Source organism: Odocoileus virginianus, chromosome 5 (genome assembly GCF_023699985.2).
Source record: "Odocoileus virginianus isolate 20LAN1187 ecotype Illinois chromosome 5, Ovbor_1.2, whole genome shotgun sequence".
Taxonomy (NCBI): domain Eukaryota; kingdom Metazoa; phylum Chordata; class Mammalia; order Artiodactyla; family Cervidae; genus Odocoileus; species Odocoileus virginianus.
Window position 1 is genome coordinate 51,180,254 of NC_069678.1, and position 20,786 is coordinate 51,201,039.

Sequence of the window (20,786 nt, forward strand, 5' to 3'; positions counted from 1 at the left end):
TAAAAAATAAAACCAAAACTAGAGTATAACCTCTATATTAGGAATATTGGAGTTTACTTAATATTTATTTCACTTGTGTGATATTATACATAGAAAACCCTACAGACTCTATCAAAAAACTATTAGAACTCGCCAATGAATTCAATAAAGTTGCAGGATACAAAATTAATATACAGAAATCTGTTAATTTGTACTTAGAAAGCTATAAGACACTGATGAAAGAAACCGAAGACAACATACATAGAAAGATATATCATGTTCACTGATTGGAAGAATTAATATTGTTAAAATGACTATACTACTGAAAAAAATGTATAGATTCACTGCAATCCATATCAAAATATTACTGGCCATTTTCACAGAATAAGTCTAAAATTTGTATGGAAACACAAAAGACATTGAAGAGCCGAAACAATCTAGAAAAGGAAGAACAAAGCTGGAAGTATCATGTTTCTTGATTTCAAACTATACTACAAATCTCCAGTAATCAAAACAGTATGGTACTGGCCCAACAGACACACAGATCAAAAGAACAGAGAACCCAGAAATGAATGCACAATAATATGGGCAATTAACCTATGACAAAGGAGGCAAAAATATACAATAGTGTAAAAACAGCCTCTTCAATAAATGGTGTTGGGAAAACTAGACAGCTACAAGAATCAAACTGGACTACTCTCACACCATGCACAAAAATAAATTCAAAATGGATTACAGACTTAAATATAAAACTGGAAACTATAATATTTCTAGAGGAAAACAGGCAGTAAGCTCTTTGACATCAGTCTTAGTAATACGTTTTTGGATGTGTCTTTTCATGCAAGGGAAATAAAAGCAAAAATAAACAAATGGGACTATACCAAACTAATAACTTTTGTACAGTGAAGAAAACCATTAACAAAACAAAAAAGGCTGCCTACTGAATGGAAGAAGACATTTGCAAATGATGTATCTGATAAGGGGTTAATATCCAAAATATACAACAAACTCATATAACTTAATATAAAAAAAAAACTCATTTAAAATTGGACTGAAGATCTCAATAGACATTTTTCCAGAGAAAACATACAGTCAACAGCTCACATGAAAAGATGCTCAACATCAGTAATCATCACCAAAATGCAAATCAAAATCACAATGAGATTATCACCTCACACCTATAGAATGACTATTACCAAAAAAGACAACAAAGAACAAGTGTTGGTGAAGATGTGGAGAAAACAAAACCCTGGTACACTGTTGGTGGGAATGTAAATCGGTGCAGCTGCTACAGAAAAGTGTGGAGAGTTCTCAAAAAATTAAAAATAGGTAAATCAACTATACTTCAATAAAAATAAATATTTTTAAAAATCAAAGATAGAACTAACCATATGATCAAGCAATTCAACTCCTGGGTATTAAAAAAAAATAGACACATCCCTTGGTTTGTTGCAGCATTATTTACAATAGCCAAAATATGAAAGCAACCTTATTTCCCATCAATAGATGAATAAAGAAGTGGTGTATGGGTATGTGTATTTGTTGTTGTTCAGTAGATAAGTCGTGTCCAACTTTTTTGTGACCCCACAGACTGTAGCACACCAGCCTCCTCTGTCCAAGGGATTTCACAGGGAATCAATGCTGGAGTAGGTTGCCATTTCCTTCTCCAAGGAATCTTTCCAGGGATCAAACCCTCATCTCCTGCATTGGCAGGCGGGTTCTTCACCACTAAACCACCCAGGGAAGCCTCTGTGTGTGTGTATGAATATATATATACATATGTATGTATATATATATATGTGTGTATATATATATATATATATATATATATAAAATGCTATCATCTGGCTAACACACAGCCATAAAAAAATGAAATCTTGCCATTTGTGATAACATGGATGGACCTAGAGGGTATTAAGTGAGTGAAATAAGTCACACAAAGAAAGACAAATAATGTATGATTTCACTTATATGTGGAATCTAGAAAACAAAACAAATGAATAAACATAACTGAACAGAAACATAGTTATAGCTACAGAGAACAATCAGGCGGTTGCCAGAGGGAAGGAGAGGAAAGAAATAGTGAGGGAAATTAAAAGGTATAAATCTCCAGGTGCAACACAAGTATGAAATGTGTACACTGTGGATAATACAGTCAATAACTATGTAATATTTTTGTATGGTGACAGATCATAACTAGACATGGTGATCATTCTGAAATGTATAGAAATACTGAATCACTATTTTGTGTAATAGGAACTAACATAATGTTGTAAGTCAATTATTCTTCAAACACAAACTCAGAAAAAAAGAGATCAGATTTGAGGTTACCAGAGGCAGGGGTAAGGGGAGGGGGGATTAGACAAAGGCAGTCAAAAAGCACGAATTTTAGTTATAAGTAAGTACTAAAGATGCAATGAACAACATAAGCATAAGTAACATTGCTGGCTACAGTCCACTAAGAGTAGGACACCACTAAGCAACTGAACACATGGACACACACAGACACACATGCATGGTACATGTGAAAGCTGTTAACAGCATAATTCCTAAGAGTTCTTATCACAAGAAAAAACATTATTTATTTATTTAATTTTATATCTGTATTAGGATGGATGTTCATTAAACTTATTGTGATAATCATTTCATGAGGTATATAAATCAAATTATTATGTAAACTGTAAACTTATACAGTGCTGTATGTAAATTATCTCAATAAAGCTAGAAAGAAAATAAAAGGAAAAAAGTTACATAAATTATTGCAATAATTAGTTCACAATAAGAAATTCCCTCTAAAAAACATACTTTACCCACCAAAATATTCCAAAAAGGAAATAGGTGTTTTATCACATAAAAATCCTAAAACATTCAAATCTCCCTATCAATTGCACACTAACTACAGAGTTCTAAATTTCTAAATTTATATTTTTAACATGATGACCATCAACTATTTGAATATTACTTGAAAAAATTAACATCTTTTTTCCTCAAAATGGTTCCTCCAAGATTTTTCCTGTTTTTCCCAGTAGTATCACCATTCTCAGGTTAATCATTTCAATTAGCACCAGTGGCTAAATTTCTCTTTACTTTACCATGGCCATATCTACTCAATGATTAACTCTTATCAATTCTTCCTTTAACCTTCGTATTTCTCTTTTCTCATATACACCTGCTGTGTTAACTTGTAGTAGCTTAAAATAGTTCTTCTTTCTGTTGCTCCACTCAAATTCATTCAACATATCTTCCTGATCAAGTTCACTCCACAGAGCAAAAATATCTCACTGCCTCTACATTCTCCTTGGGTAAAACTTCCAAACTGACCTTCAAAAGGTAAATTCTGATCCCCAGTTTACATTTCTGACCATATTATCTCTTACTAGTTCTGTAAGGAAATGCCTTATTCCATCCTAACAAATTTCGTCACTCATCCCTTAAGGTTTCTTCAGGCCATTGTGCTTTAGTTTGTACTAAACTAAAGTAAAACTAAAGTACAAAAAAAAGGGGGGGGGGGGGTGATGGAATTCCTTTTTAGGCTATTTTATGTACTAAAAACATTCCCATCCTCTATGCCTCCAGACCCAGTCATTCTCTGATCCCTCTAATCTATTTTCCTTCATTTATCTTACATCTATGTGAAATTATATACTATATATAATTAATATACCTTATATAGCAATATGGACAGACATATATATACATAAATATGTTTGTGTGTTTATTACCTGTCTCTACTATTATTATAGCTTCATGAGGACAGGGAATTTGTTCTGTTCGCTATATATTCCCAGTACCTAGGAGATTTTTTACTAAGAGATTTACTAGATTTTACTAGGATTTTTCACTATATTTACTAAGAGATTAATAAACTCATTATATGAATTATTGTACTAGTTTGCAAATGCTATCTCTCTCAGACAAAAATATCTCTTCCTCTGCTGAAGCCCATTAGCACTGATAGACAGTATTTTTCATGTAATTTATATGCAACATTGTACTAAGGTGAAAAACTACTCTCCAAGCCTTCATGTAACCCTTTATTTAAATTTGAAGACACTCTATATTCAACTTTGGAGAAAAGAAGTGATACATTTTAGCACTCTGAGATCTTTATTTTTTTTAAAGGCTCCTAAGACGATAATACATTTTATCTTATTTGTTATTTGTTTTGATAACAAAAAATAAAATTAAAATATACCTGGTTAATATTATAATAAAAAAAAAGCATGTCCTAAAACATTTTGCTTTATTTCTAAAAATCAGAAAACATGTGCTCAAGTAATTAAACTACCTGCTATGTCATCTACAATCTCTGTATATGTTCTTCTGGCTATGTCAAGAAATTCATTTATGTTAGGCCTTACTGCATAGCACTTCTGAGTCCTCATGTTCAGGCATCCCTTCATGTATCTTGCATCATCATTAATTACTGTTTTAATCTTGTCAAGTATGATTCCAAACCTGAAAATCAAATTATAGGTAATAAGTTGGTTAATTTGCAACTTGAATATGTTAATGATAGCAAATACCATATCTTCTTAAAATTATTGTTAAAAATTATTTTGCAAATAAATAACCAATATATACATGAAACTACATAAGTTAGGACTCTGACTATATCAATTTTAAACTATTTTGTCAATCCTAACTACTTTCCTAAAAAAAAATGACATCACCAAGGATAATCCTACAATGGCTAATAGATCTCCCAAACTATACATACTAATTGTCTGTGTAAATATAAAAATATATCCCTGAATCACCATTATAAAATTCTGGCTTCATGCTCATTGGCTCAATTAACATTTGTTTATACCATGAGCATTGTGTTAGGCGCAGGGAGTCAAAGAAGAATTAACATATGGTCCTTGCCCTCAGTTGGGGCAAGAGAGACCAAACATACTGTGAGACAGTATAACAACTTACTATAGTGATCATGCAAACTGTAAGTCTGGTAATACCTATTTTCCTAATCTTTTATTTTATTCTGTTCTATATCTATCTGTAATAATTCAGTTATATTATTAACCTCATTTTGTGACCTCACACAAGGTGAGAATCTTGAATAACAGTTTTTAAGTATCATAAGTCTTTTTGGTCAAGAAAGAAGGTGCCACTGCTAAATGAAATACTAAAATTAAACTGTAATTAGATATTACTCAGTATTCATATAACTATTTTTGTTACATTAGGTCCTTATGATTTAACATAAGAGACTAATGTATTTTTACACTTGCAAGTTTTTCCATGGAGAATAGCTTAAAAGAGAAACATCAAAATTTTGTATGATTCCAATTTTTAATGCTATTCTAATTGTCCACTAACAAAAATTATGCTGTTACCCTATCGATTGTTATTTATAAAATGTAATATATAAATAAATTTTTAATAAATAGTCTAAAGTTTTAGTTAACCAACGCTTAAGTAATTGTCCTACAGAATACAAATAGAGTTCTTAAAATCAGTAAAGATCAGGAAAAAAGGAATAATCTGCTATTTTATTAACAGTTGAATGACAAAGACCTCTTATCTTCCAAGGAACCATAATAAGCTCTTAATAAAGGTGTGTTACAGTTCTTCAGAGTAATCTATTAAAGAATAAGATAAACATAGTTAAGGATAATAAATTGTGACATTATTGAAACAAAAAATTTAGACTTGTTTAGTACTTTACATTTTACCAAGTACTTACTTGCTTCATTTTCTCATTTATATACTCATAAAAGATATTTTATGTATGTAGATGAAAGTCCATTTTCCAGATAAAGAGCACATGGCTAAATACTACCATCCACTGGTTTACTACTATGACTTATTTTTCTTGTCTCCGAACTAATCATTAGCCTTCAACTACTTATTGTTATCATTATATATTCTGAATATTCTACGTATAATTCCAAAATGCGGGTTAAATGTACATTAAACTAAAAAAGTGTTTTGTATGTTGGTAAACAGAGCAACTTCTCCATTCTTATATGACCAAAGTAGGGATTCTTATTTTGTTTAATGGAAACTATGTGTGGTCACTCTTTGAATAAGCAGAAAACAGTAGAAAATATAGATAATCTGATTTTTACCTTATTTTAGTTTTCTATGAGACAATGGCAATAATAACTTTTTTGGTTTTTAATAGAAAAATAATATTTATATACCAACAAAAACAAGTAATTCATAAAAGCATAAAGAAACACATTTATTATTCTATCATACCTCCAAAGACAAGAATTATGGTATATACCCTGTCACTTTTTCATATCAAAAATTTACATCATTATATGATCCTTTTCTCCACCACTTAATACTACATCATAAGCATTAGAAACCCTTCATGGTAAAAATTTTTAATAAGTCATAATATTCCACCTGTGGAAAGCAAATAGTCACTTCCCCTAGTTATTAGAGTTCTACACCATGTACAGTAATATAAACAAAGCTTCAATGACCATCACTGGACATAAATATTGGTCAAAATTTCTTAACAGTTCTTTTGAATAGATTTCTAGAATGTTTTGATGTCTGATGGTTTGAACAGCATCAAAACATTGATATATGTCATAAAGCATTCCTATAAGGTATGCATAATTTTTACTCCTACCAGCTGTCTATGAAACTGCCTGTCTCGTTGTTCTCACATTAGCAGTAAGTCGGATCCATTAAGAAAAAAAACTTTGCTTAATTAATTTGCATTTCTTTGACTAGTAGTAAGGTTGAACATTTTTTTATACTACTTGTTAACTACTTGGTTTCATTTTTTTGTCATTTTCCACATTTCCATTGGCACACCAGTATTTTCTCATAAAATTATATAAGTTTTATGATAATAGAAAGATTTTCTGTCATTTGTGATAAAATTTTCCTAACTTTGTCATTTTGACCTTGTCTTAGACATACCAAAGTTTGAAATTTTGTGTTTCATCAAGTATCAGTTTGGGGGGATGATTTATTATACTTCTTTCATTTTAAGAAAGATGACAATACTTTTGAAATATTTTGCCAAATTGTTGTATGTGTGTGTAGTAAAATAAAGTTTGTAACAAAATTTTCCTACACTTTTCATTATTTTTTATTTTTAAAAAGTGATTCTAAAAAAAAAGTGATTTGTCTTTTAATTCAAAGTTTTTCAAATGTTTTACACCATATAGAATTTAAAAATAGATGAGAAAAATCACCATTTTGTAACCATCACAGTTACGTCAGGTAAGAGTCATTAATAAATACCAAAATCAAGGAGTGAAAATTTGACAAGGAACAGTAAATTTACCCAGTCTCAAGGTATCTCTCCACAGATTACTTATAACTTTTTAGTGAAGTAATTGATCAAAGTTATTATCACCAGGAAGGAAAAAGTGACATGTGCCTCTTGACACTGAGAAAGATACAACATTGCTCACACAGTACTACTGTGAAAGATGTATAAGCCAAATTTAATCATGAAGAAACAATCACACAAACAGGACTATCCTATTAAACACCTGACCCTTGCTCTTCAAGATATCAGTATCACAAAAGACAAAAAAAAGGCTGAAAAACTTTTCAGAAGTATAAAGAACCATGACATTAAATACAATGTCTGGTCCTCGACTGGATCAGGGTGAAAAAAAATTACCATAAAGAACAGTATTAGAACAATTGGGAAAATGTGAATACAGTAGAGGCTATACATAGTTTACAGTTGATCCTTGAACAATACAGGTTTGAACTATCTGTTCATATCCACTCATGGGTGTATTTTTTTCAACAGTAAATACTATAGTACCACATGATCTGCAGTTGACTGAATTTATAGATGTAGAACTGCAGATATGGAGGAACTATGGACAGTGAGGGATTGAGTATATAAAGAGCAACAATAAGTTATAGGTGGAATTTCAACTGCAGGGAGGGTTGGTGCCCTGACCCTCATGTTGTGCAACAGTCAACTGCAAAAATATTGTATCAGTGTTAAATATCCTGAATTTTTTAATTATATAGTAGTGATGCTATATAACATCTTTGTTCATTAAGACGTATGCACCTTAGAATGCAATTCATTCTCAAATTGTTCATTAAGAGTAAATAAAGATAATATGTGTGTGTGCTGTGTGTAGAAGGACAGAGAAGATGGGAATTCATTAAACTATTCTTAAAACACTCTAAATGTGAAATTTTTTCAAAACAAAAACTTTTTAAAAACTGATGCTAGACATGTTCTGTATAAGACGCACACACAGAAATTACCTTTAAAGGATCCACAAGTTCCAAGGTATGTTTTAGGTATATTAAATTTGTTATCTTTGATTCAGCTGTATTAACCTATTCAGACAAAAATTCAAAAGTGGACACCATAAACACTTAATATGTGAATGAATTTTCCTTTTGAACATTCTACACCTACATTTTCCAAACATTTTTATTTATTAACTGAAGCAGGAAAACCGCCTAGGTCTGGGGTCATCAATCCCAGGGCCCCATACCACTACAAGTCCATGACCTATTAGGAACCAGGCCACATAGCAGGAAGTGACTGGTGGGTAAGCAACCAGTTTCATCTGAATTTACAGACACTCTTCACTGCTTGCATTACTGTCTGAGCTTTAAATCCTGTCAGATGAGCGGTGGCATTAGATTCTCATAGGAGTTCACCACTGTGAAATACGAGTATAAGGGATCTAGGTTGTGCACTCTTTAGAAGAATTTCAATGCCTGATGATCTGAGGAAGGGCTGAGGTGGCGAAGTTAGCGCTGGGAAATGGCAACATTGGCAGATAGGTTTGACTGCAGAGAAGATATATCTATGATATGAAGCAAGCATGATGCGCTGTGCTTAGTCTCAGTCATGTCCGACTTGGAGAAGGCAATGGCACCCCACTCCAGTGTTCTTGCCTGGAAAATCCCAGGGACGGGGGAGCCTGGTAGGCCAGTCCATGGGGTGGTGAAGAGTCGGACACGACTGAGGGACTTCACTTTCACTTTTCACTTGCATGCATTGGAGGAGGAAATGGCAACCCGCTCCAATGTTCTTGCCTGGAGAACCCCGGGGGGGGGTGGGGGGGGGCCGCTGGTAGGCTTCCATCTATGGGGTCACACAGAGTCAGACATGACTGAAGCAACTTAGCAGCAGCAGCCGCATGTCTGACTCCTTGAGGCCCCATGGACTGTAGCCCACCAGGCTCCTCTGTTCATGGCATTCTCCAGGCAAGAGTATTGGAGTGAGAAGCCTATCCCTTCTCCAGGGGATTTTCCCAACCCAGGGATCAAGCCCAGGTCTCCCGCATTGCAGGCAGATTCTTTACCGTCTGAGCCACCAGGGAAACCACCATAATAAATCAATTGCTTGCAGATTCATCAAAACCCTATCACTGAGTAGCAAGCGACAAGCTGCATCTGGTGTCAGGCTTTAGAGAGGCAAATGAGTTGATGTACTTCAATTGCACAGCTGTATCTGGTGGCAGGCTCTAAGTCAGAATCCAACTCTTATTTCAGGCCAAGCATGGGCACACATTATTTTATTTACCACTTCTATCGACACCTCTTTCCCACACTGTGCACTTGTCTTGATCACAGTTTTGGTAAGCCCACAAGCTAACCCTAGTCAAGATGAGTGAAAAAGCAAACCGCACTGGAGAGCTTCTTTGAAAAACGGGAAAGACCCAATGATGAGATAGCCGAAGACTCTAATAAGACTGCCAACCAAAAAAGCTGCATTTAAAATACCAAGAGTCCTTCTTAAATTAAGGGTTCACTGCAACAGGTGATTCATTCTCCAAGTCTGCTTTGTATAATATGTGGCAACAGGCTACTCAACGAAGCCATGAAACCTTCAAAAGTGCTTCGCAACATGAAGACCTAGCACCCTGCATTAAAAGACAAGCCTTTGGAGTTTTTCAAAAGATAAAAGTGAACACAAAGAACAGAAGTAATTATTGAAAGCCACCACTTTCTCAAATGTGTCTGCACTGACAGCATCTAAAGATTCTGCATGCTATTAAAAAAAACCGAAGATCCTGAGGGCCATAACTAAGACTGGTGCATCCAAATAAGAAAATAAACTTTTTTTTTTAAAAAGAAACTACTTCCAAAGGTAAGGAAAATAGGGTATTTATTCATCAACTCCTATTTGGTACTTGTCAAGACCTATCACTGGGGCACTGAGGCAACAACTGATTACTCACTAGTTTCCCTAGGACCAGAGAAAAGTCCTCAGGTAGAAAGTTTTAGCTGCTTGCAGAAAGAAGCCTACCTTACACAAAAGTGAATGCCAAGAGGATGTAAATGGCACACCAGCAAGGCCTACTCCACAATAATGAGTAAAAAAACCCAATTACAAAATGGGAAATGATATTTGCAACACACACAATCAACAACAGGTTTATATAAGGAGAACTCTACAAATCAAAAACAATGATAACTCAATAGAAAAATGGGCAAGACTTTCACAAAAGCAGATATTCAAAAGGTCAATATACATATGAAAGCACATTCAACCTCATTAACAGAAAATGCCAATTAAAACCACAATGAAATACTACTATCTACCAACCACTATAGCTAAAATTTTAAACTGACAAGATCAGGTTTGGGAAAAGAACAATAAGACTTCTCATATACTCCTGATAGAAGTGTAAATTAGTAGATACAATCATTTTGAAAAACATTTTGGCAAATATTTTGTCATTATCTACTAAAGTTGAGGTATACTTAATGACTCAGAAATTCCATTCCTATGTACCCAATAAAAATATGTCCAAAATTCTATTAAGAAATAGATATAAAATTGTTAAGCAATATTATCTCTAATTGCCATAATCTGCCAACAACTCAGAAGTTCAACAACTGAAATAAATAATGGCATATTCATACAGTGGAATATTATATAGCAATGAAACTAAATGAGCTATAGCTACATGTGACAACATGATTAAATCTTACAAACATAATGTTGGATAGAAGAAGCCAGAGATTTAAAAAATATACACTGAATAATTCCTTATATGTAAAGTTTTTTAAAGAACTGGTAAAACTAAGTTATGAAGAAAAATTAATTTAAAGAGTAATTAATAAAAAGTGGTTTCTTTTCAGAAGGAGGTAGAAAATAGTGAACAGGAAGAAGCAGAAGGAGAGTTTCCTGTTTTGTTTTGATGTTGTTATTTTTGGCTGCGCTGGGTCTTTGCTGCATGGTTGCACTCTAGCTGCAGTGCTGGGTCTCTCACTGCAGTGGCTTCTCTTGCCGCAGAGCATGGGCTCTAGGCTGCGTAAGCGTCAGCAGTGTGGCACTCAGGCTCAGCAGTTGTGGTATATAGGCTTAGTCACCTTATGGACTGTAGATCTTCCCAGAACAGGCATCAAATCCCTGTCCCCTGTGTTGGCAGGCGGATTCTTAACCACTGGACCACCAGGAAAGCCCAGAAGGGGAGTTTCTGAAGTACCAGCAGAATACTGACTGGTCATCATGTGAATGTTCACTTTCATAATGCCTAAAGACATTTTTGGCTGTAACAATTGGATTCCACTGGCATCTATCGGGTAGAAGCTATGGCCCATGCTTAGAAACTCAGTCGTGTCCAACTCTTTGCAACCCCATGGACTGTAGTCCACCAGGTTCCTCTGTCCATGGGATTCTCCAGGCAAGTATACTGGAGTGGGTTGCCATTTCCTTCTTCAGGGGATCTTCCTGAACCAGGAGTCAAACCCAGGTCTCCTATATTGCCGGCGGATTCTTTACTGTCTGAGCTACCATGGAAGCATCTAGTGGGTAGAAGCTATGGATACTACTAAACATTTTAGAATGTTTAGAATGTACAGAACAGTAAAAGAATTACCATCTCAACAAATAAATAGTACAAAGTTGAGAAATTCTGCTGTAGAGGAGTTGGATTACACAAGTACTCTCTTAACCTCTTACGTCACTGGTGATTTCCTTCCTGCTTCTTCTTTCTCTGTCTCTTTTCAATCGCTCCTAACCTTGAGAGCATTGAAAAAAGTAAACTGATATGAACTTTACAGTTTCAAGGTACTAAATGTTGTCCATACCACATGAGCAGGGAGGCAGACCAGACCCTTCCCTACGTGAGTACTCCAGATGAGTATCCAGCCCCAAATGACACCTTAACTGCAGTTTGTAAGACCTTAAACTCATGACCCACAGAAATTGAGAGGTAATAAATATGTATAGTTTTAAGCTGCTATAGTTGAGGTCATTTGTTATGCTGCAATAGAACACTAATTTTGATCCATGGGTCAGGAAGATCCCTGGAGAAGGGAATGGCAACCCACTCCAGTATTCCTGCCTGGAGAATCTCACGGACAAAGCAGCCTGGTGGGCTAAGTAAATGGGGTTGCAAAGAGTTAGAGCAACTTACTGACTGAGCAACTTACAGTCTCTTTACAGTTTGCTTTTTCAAAGCGAAGAAGAGAGTCTCACCAAGGAGAATTGGGAGACAACTCTCTATTAGCCTTTTGCATTTTTGCACATCTAATGAGCAAAGGCACTGACTGCCTTTGTTCAACATAGACTTTTCAAGTATATTTGTATAGTGAATAGACTTGAAAGATATATTGTCTATTTCTAGGGCAAAAGGTAGGTTTGCTCATGGTTCTTGAAAATAAAGATGGGGCCTCCCTGCAGAATAGCAGGCAAATATGGTTCAACCCCTAGGCTAAGAAGATCCCGTAGAGTAGGAAATGGCAATCTACTCCAGTATTCTTGCCTGGAAAATTCCATGGACAGAGGAGCCTGGCGGACTATAGCACATGGTGTTGCAAAAAGTCAGACTCAGCTGAGCAACTGAGCACACATGCTTACTGCCCATAAGATTCAGGTTCCCTAAGATCAGCAGTTCTCTCCTGTAAAACACTGTATGTGCAGGTGTCACATAGCCCTCTTCACATCACCCTGTTGGAATGGAGCTTGGGGAACCAGTGCAAGAAAATGTTGATATTCTGGCTGTGGCTATTGTTATGAGTATAAAGTCCTTTTTCTCTGATCTAGGAGTCTGTGTCTTCTGTCAGCATTTATCAAACTGTGTCAGGCTAACTTGTCACTTTGGAAGTAGAGTAGAATATATCCCTTACAGTTCCTGATAACACTATGATGTAATTGCTTTAAAAAAAAAATCTCAAAATGAATTATAAATTCCTTTGGATTAGAGACTTACTTCTTATTATTTCCCTAGCACTCACCACAGTGCTTGGTAAGATAACTTGTTGAATTAATTAAAGAAAGAGCCATGACCTAGATACTCTTTACGGCAGTCTGAAATCAATGGGAAAAAATTAAAACTTAGGTAAAACTTGAAAAAATTATTTAATATCAGTTTTCAAATGTGGGAGGAAGTACTTTGGATGTTTTATAATTGAAAATACAGACATTCTTAATGAAATATATTAAACAGTAAGATTATAAAGACTACATAAAAAGAAAAGACATCTAGATTAATTAAAATGAGAAATTTAAGTTTGATTTTCAATGAACACTTATGATTGGAAAATATGCATTTTCTAAAAATCAATGTTCTTAACAGAAAATATAAGAATTCATCTTGGGTTAAAAATTTCACACTGGAAATTTTCAGAGAATATTGAGTCCATTCAGAAGTTTAAGCCAATCATAAAATCCAAGCAACAGAACATTTAATTCATCCACAAGTTTAAGCAAATCATGCCATTTAACCAGCACAAGTCTGAACTAATTTAGTAAATATTGTGTTTAATTAAGATATAGATGTTTATATTAAATTACTTTAAAGTGTCATTTAAAGAAATCTCCAGATGGTTAGAAAAATATCAACTGAGAAACAGTATAAGGAAGACTGAAACTTATGAATTATGTATGAAGTCAATATATTGCATAAGTTTCCTTAGAAGTTAGCAAATCTCATCTGAAAAGTATTTTTGTTAAAAAACCTCCACAAAGGACATATGTGCTGGTTAGGAAAAATTTACAACTATGACTGGTCCCCCCAAAACTAAAAAAGATGATAAGTAACACTGGCCCTTAATAACCTTATGGAGCTAGTTACAGATTGCCTTTTCTGGACAAGAAGAAAGATTTTAGATTCTCAGTGTGCAGAATTACTTTATACCAAACCCCCTGGCTTTTCTAAAATCTGATAGTAAAATTGATTACAGAAGCTGGTTAGTTAATCACAGATATTTCCCAGAGAGCTAGTTGGCTAAAATGATACTCCTTTCTTAATAAAACCAGAAATGATCTAATGCGAAAAATATGTATAGCTGACCCTTGAACAACACAGGTTAGAACTGCATGGATCCACTTAAATTCGGATCTTTTAAAATAAACACATATGTGTACTGGAGATGTATTTTCTCTTCCTTATGATTTTCTTAACATTTTCTTTACTCCAGCCTACTTTATTTAAGAATACAGTATAAAAACATATTGTACACAAAACATGTATTAAGTAGCTACTTATGTTATCAGTAAGGATTCCAATCAACAGTAGGTTATCAATAGTTAAGTTTAAGCGAAAGTGAAAGTCACTCAGTCTTGTCCGACTCTTTGTGACCCCTTGGACTATTACAGCCCATGGAATTCTCCAGGCAAGAATACTGGAGTGAGCAGCCTTTCTCTTCTCCAGAGATCGAACCCAGGGACCGAACCCAGGTCTCCCACATTGCAGGCCAATTGTTTACCAACTGAGCTATCAGGGATAGTTAAGTTTGGAGGAAGTAAAAAATCATGAGGAATTTCAATTGTACAGAGGGGTTAGCACCCCTAAGCCTGATGTTGTCCAAAGGTCAACTGTATATTACTAATTCTTAAAGCCAGTGACACTAAAGCATGAATATGTATGACTATGTAATACTACACATTACACATTACACAATGTGACAACAATGAGACTGCTCTCAGGCATAACCTGATAATTAATTCTTTCCTATAATAAAACTGAAACAAAGTCTTTGCTTACACACAGCTGAGAGTTGAATTGTATCCCCCTCTAAAAAAAGATATTTTGAAGCCTAAACACAGTGCCTCAAAACGCAGTCTTATTCGGAACTAGGGTCACAGAAATAACTAGTTAAGATGACATCATATTGTAGTAGGGTAGACTCCTAATTCAATATGATTGGTTTCAAATAAAACACAGCCATGTGAAGGACTTCCCTGGTGGCCCAGTGGTTAAGAATCCACCTGCCAATACAAAGGATGTCGGTTTGATCCCTGGTCCAGGAAGACCCCACATGCCATGGAGCAACTAAGCCCGAGCCACAACCACTAAAGCCCATACACCCTAGAGCCCATGTTCTGCAACAAGAGAAGCCACTGCAATGAGAAGTCTATGCACCACAAGAAAGAGTAGCCCTTGTTAACCACAATTAGAAAAAGTCTGAGTGCATCAACAAAGACCCAGCACAGCCAAAAACATAATAAACAAATAAGAAAAAAAAGACAGCCACATGAAGACACAGACACAGAGAGACCACCATGTGATGAAGAAAAGAGAGATTAAATGTATATAGCAGCAAATCAAGGAACATTGAAGATTACCAACAAACCACCAAAAGCCAGAAACAGGTAAGAAAGGATTCTCCTACAGATTTCAGAGAAAACACAGCCCTGCCAAAATCTTGATTTCAGACTTCTACTCTCCAGACCTGCAACAATAAAATTATAGTGTTTTAAGCCATGCAGTGTATAGTGTTTGTTTCAGCAGGCCCAAGAAACTAATATTAATTGTAAGTACAGAGTAGCCATTTCCTATTTCTACATTGAGTTGCATTTTTTCTGTGTTAAAACATGTCATTCATAAGTAAAACTGTTACTTAAGACACTTTTCATTTGAAAATACCATTCAAAGCAGGACATCTGGCAAAAGATCATAAGAGCTAACTGGTGCTTTGGGTTTATATTTGTAATTGATTACTCATTTTTAAATCTCTGAAAGTCTGAAAATATTTGATGGCTCCAAAAACACTGCTAAACCAGTACAGAGGTTAAAAAATAAAGGTTAATGACACATGTTAACAAGAACATATCAAGAAGTAAAGTGAAGAACCCTTTCTATATATTCTGTTGAGAAGTTTTTTAATTGGTTGTATTTCCAGCTTGTGTTATTTTTGCTTTTGTTGCCACTACTCTATGGTTCTTATACCACATGAGAAGTGATGCAATATTATTTGAAGGTAGACTGAATTCAGCTAAAGCTGTATTCTATAAACCTGAAAGCAACCATTAAAATAAAAAAACAATGAACTTAGCCAGTAAATCAACAGAGGAGTAAAACGGGAGCCTAAAAATATCCATTTAAACCAAAAGAAGGCAGAAGAAAAGGAAAAGAGAATATAGGTGAGATAAATGTAAAAAAGTACTATAATGGCAAATTTAAATTGTAACATACCAATAATCTCATTAAGTACAAATGAAATAAACACCCTAATTAAAAGTTCATTCAAGAAGAAACAGGTAACCTGAATAATTCAGCATTATATCTATTTAAGAAATTGAATTTATACTCAAGAATCTCCCTACAAAGAATAATTCCAAGTTTTAACAGCTTTATTTGTGAATTCCACCAAATATTTAAGGAAGAAATAATATTAACACCAGTTATACACAAACACTATGAGAAACTGAAGTGGAAGGAAAGCTTCTAACCTCATTGTATGGTATCGATTAATTCTGTTTCAGATTTCAGTTGTTCTAGGTTACCTGTCATTTGTATATATTGAATTTTAAAGTGTTTCAATTATTTAAGGAAACTCCCAATTCTCCTCCTGTCCAACAGCCAAAAATTTTCCATATAATGATGTTTTTATTATAAATGAACCTTAAGAGTATTTCCTCTACAATATGAAAAGGCTTCCTAAATATAGATAAGCCTTCAATGGTTTTGCAAAGTAATCAAATTTCAAATAAAATTCTACTGATACAGGACTTCTTTCCTTTTTAAGCACCTGAGCAAAAATATGCAGGTGATTCTTGAACAACACAAGTTTGAACAGTGCAGGTCCACTCATTGGTGGATTTTATTCAATAAATAGAGTACAACACAATCCAACGGGCTGAATCTGCAGATGGAGAACCCTTGGATGCAAAAGGCTGACTATAAAGTTACATGCTGGTTTTCGACTGCATTGGGGTTGGGGAAGAGGCTGCCCTAACCCCCATACTGTTCAAGGGTTAACTGTAAATATATTTCATTAAAGTAAATATTTCTCAATTCACTTTAAAGAGAAATGAAAACCATCTATTATTTTCTTTATAGAATGTGCCTATAGGCACTAGGTATTTAAATTTGTAAAAATCCAAAGACTTGTTTCATATTTAAAGGTTAAGCATACTGGAAAACTAATCAAACTTCATATAATGATCATCTTTTAAAAGACCTTGGAACTAACATAATTTTTATCTAGTTTATTAAACAAATGTTTTGTAATCTAAGGTTTTTGAAAACTATGTCCAAACTCTTTAAATAAATATTTGATAAATGAAATATGTCAATTTTTCAATTAATAAACTTTTAAGTATATCATATATGATAACACATTGAGGAGAAAAGCTTCCTTTAAAAAGGCATAAAAATATTTCAGATAGTAATGACTGAGTACTTTTCCAAAAGACTTTCATATTTTCCAATTGTTACATCATATTAAGACAAGTTATATCACATAATATATAATAAAATAACATGTATCATACCGTGTCTTGCTTTGGAATTTGAACTAAAACAGAAAGAAGTTGCTCTGTATCAAGAAATTTTGCTATAACTGAAATAAACAGAAAATATGAGCAGTTAAACTTAATGTTACAGTTTAAAATATAGAGTATATAAAGTATTATCCCCAAATAATAATATAGCACAATTTTACCTTCAAATACCACTGCTTTAATTGTCTTCATCCATTTTACATTTACCAGAAATAAAATAATAAATTCTAGTATTCTTTTCCTAACTTTGATTACTAAGAATTTGTCTTCAAATTTTGACACTTCATATTTTGATCACCCCTTTCCTTCTTGAAACTCTACTTCTCTGACTTATAGATGTTGCTTATCATAATTTTCTTCCTACTTTTTTGATCTCTAACTTTTCTTCATGATACTTAAAAGGTAAGATTAAAAGTCTAAAAGCATCGGTCAGCCACTAACCATGTAACTTTCCAGGTGTTACCTAACTTCTCTGAACTTTAGCTGTTCTCATCTTTTAAAGATGAGATGGCTCACCAAAAAACTAAACATAGAACTACCATATGATCTAGCAATTCCACTCCAGGGTATATACCCAGAGAAAACAAAAATACTAATTCAAAAAGATACAAGTACCCCTATGTTCACAGCAGCATTATTCGTAATTGTGAAGATATGGTACCTAAATGTCCATCAAGAGACAGTGAATAAAGTTGTGATATACACACACACACACACACACACATATGTATACATGTATACACACACAATGGAATACTACTCAGCCATTAAAAAAACAGTAAAATTCTGTCATTTGTGAAAACATGAATGGACCTAGAGGATATCACACTTAGTGAAATAAATCAGGCAAAGAAAGACAAATAGGTATATGTGGAATCTAAAAACTAAAACAAATGAGCAAATATAACAAAACAGAAATGGACTCACAGATACAGAGAACCAACTAGTGGTTTCCAATGCCGAGAGAGTAGGGAGGAGGGAAAAGAGGTGGATGGGGGATTAAGAGCTACAAACTACTATGTATAAAATAAGTAAGCCATAAAGCATATGCTTTACAGCATAGCAAACATAGTCATAAATTTGTAATAACTTTAAACAGAGTATAATCTATGAAAATTTTGAATCATTATGTTGTACACCTGACACTAATATTGTAAATCAACCATATCCCTCTGAAAATAAATTAAATTTAGGAACTTCCCTGGCAGTCCAATGGTTAAGACTATAAAGAACAAGGCTGGAGGACAAGGCCAAATAGAAGGCTGCAGAAATAAATCAGATTATAGATAAATGGTACCCTGGGCTGGAGCAGCAGCACTGGGAATAGAAGCTAATACCTATAAGAAATATATAGAAAAGAGACTTTATATTTGATGATTACTTTAATTTGATGATTACTTTCAGAGAAGCTAAGTGTCAAGAATGACTTCTGGTTGGCCATCTGGTTTGGTTAAGAGCTTGGATGTAGAGCTATTCTTTGAAATCAAAAGGGACTGATTTAGAAAGAAAGATGGCACAGTCTGGATACATTAAATCTGAGGTGATTAAGAAAGATCTAATAAGTGCTCAGTAGGCAATAAGATACTTGGGGCTGAAGGTCTGTAAAGATATCTGGGCATGAAATGTAAATTTGGAAGTTACAGGTATGTGAATGTATGCAGGTCAGGAAGCAATGGTTAGAACTGGACATGGAACAACAGACTGGTTCCAAATAGGAAAAGGAGTATGTCAAGGCTGTATATTGTCACCCTGCTTATTTAACTTATATGCAGAGTACATCATGAGACATGCTGGGCTGGAAGAAGCACAAGCTGGAATCAGGTTTGCCAGGAGAAATATCAAGAACCTCAGATATGCAGATGACACCACCCTTATGGCACAAAGTGAAGAGGAACTAAAAAGCCTCTTGATGAAAGTGAAAGAGGAGAGTGAAAAAGTTGGCTTAAAGCTCAACATTCAGAAAACTAAGATCATGGCATCTGGTCCCATCACTTCATGGCAAATAGATGGGGAAACAGTGGAAACAGTGTCAGACTTTATTTTTGGGGGCTCCAAAATCACTTCAGATGGTGATTGCAGCCATGAAATTAAAAGACGCTTACTCCTTGGAAGGAAAGTTATGACCAACCTAGATAGCATATTAAAAAGCAGAGACATTACTTTGCCAACAAAAGTCCGTCTGGTCAAGGCTATGGTTTTTCCAGTAGTCATGTATGGATGTGTGTTGGGCGGTGAAGAAAGCTGAGCACCAAAGAATTGATGCTTTTGAACTGTGGTGTTGGAGAAGACTCTTGAGAGTCCCTTGGACTGCAAGAAGATCCAACCAGACCATCCTAAAGGAGATCAGCCCTGGGTGTTCACTGGAAGGACTGATGCTGAACCTGAAACTCCAATACTTTGGCCACTTCACATGAAGAGCTGACTCATTTGAAAAGACCCTGATGCTGGGAAAGATTGAAGGCAGGAGAAGAAGGGGATGACAGAGGATGAGATGGCTGGATGGCATCGCCGACTCGATGGACATGGGTTGAGTAGACTCTGGGAGTTGGTGATGGACAGGGAGGCATGGCGTGCTGCGATTCATGGGGTCGCAAAGAGTCGGACACTACTGAGTGAGTGAACTGAACTGAATGATAACTATAAGACCAAGAATATGGGTAAATCATACAAGAAAATACAAAGTAAAAAGGCAACCTAAGACATAGTTTTGAAGCACCATAGCATTCAGGGAATGAGTAAAGGAAAACAAGCCTAAAAAGAAGACTCAGAAATCTTTCTCTCTTCCATTTGAAAGGAAGGACTCTGGGGTTTTCACTCTGTTACCTGAGCAATGACAGAACTTTCTAAAGACATTCCAAGACAGTCTACAGTCCTGCAGTCTATTTGTAAATTATAAAGATAACATTATAAGGGAGATGGACAGTCATAAACTTTTTAAAGAAGTGAATGACAGAGCTTTAAAAAAAGGAAACTCCAAAGAAGTAGAAGGAAAATCAAATTGTATAATCACAGAAGCAAAGAAAGGCAGTAATTCAATAAGGAGAGATTTTGGCAGTACCAGAGAAGTTGGATTTCAAATAGAACTCTGTGTGTTAGTCGCTCAGTCATATCTGACTCTTCACAACTCCATGGATTGTAGCCTGCCAGGTTCCCCCGTCCA

General features: G+C 34.7%; 1 protein-coding gene across 1 annotated transcript in view; it reads right to left on the reverse strand.

The window, feature by feature from the left end:
* The window catches only part of MSH4 (mutS homolog 4), a 91,145-nt gene that overhangs the window by 36,996 nt on the left and 33,363 nt on the right, over positions 1-20,786 (reverse strand). Inside the window, exons 8-11 of the mRNA XM_020902997.2 lie at positions 17,618-17,685; positions 8,194-8,268; positions 5,500-5,564; positions 4,268-4,437 (exon numbers count right to left, since the gene is read on the reverse strand). Coding sequence (XP_020758656.2) covers positions 4,268-4,437; positions 5,500-5,564; positions 8,194-8,268; positions 17,618-17,685 — 378 coding nt within the window. The remainder of the gene's footprint in view (positions 1-4,267; positions 4,438-5,499; positions 5,565-8,193; positions 8,269-17,617; positions 17,686-20,786) is intronic.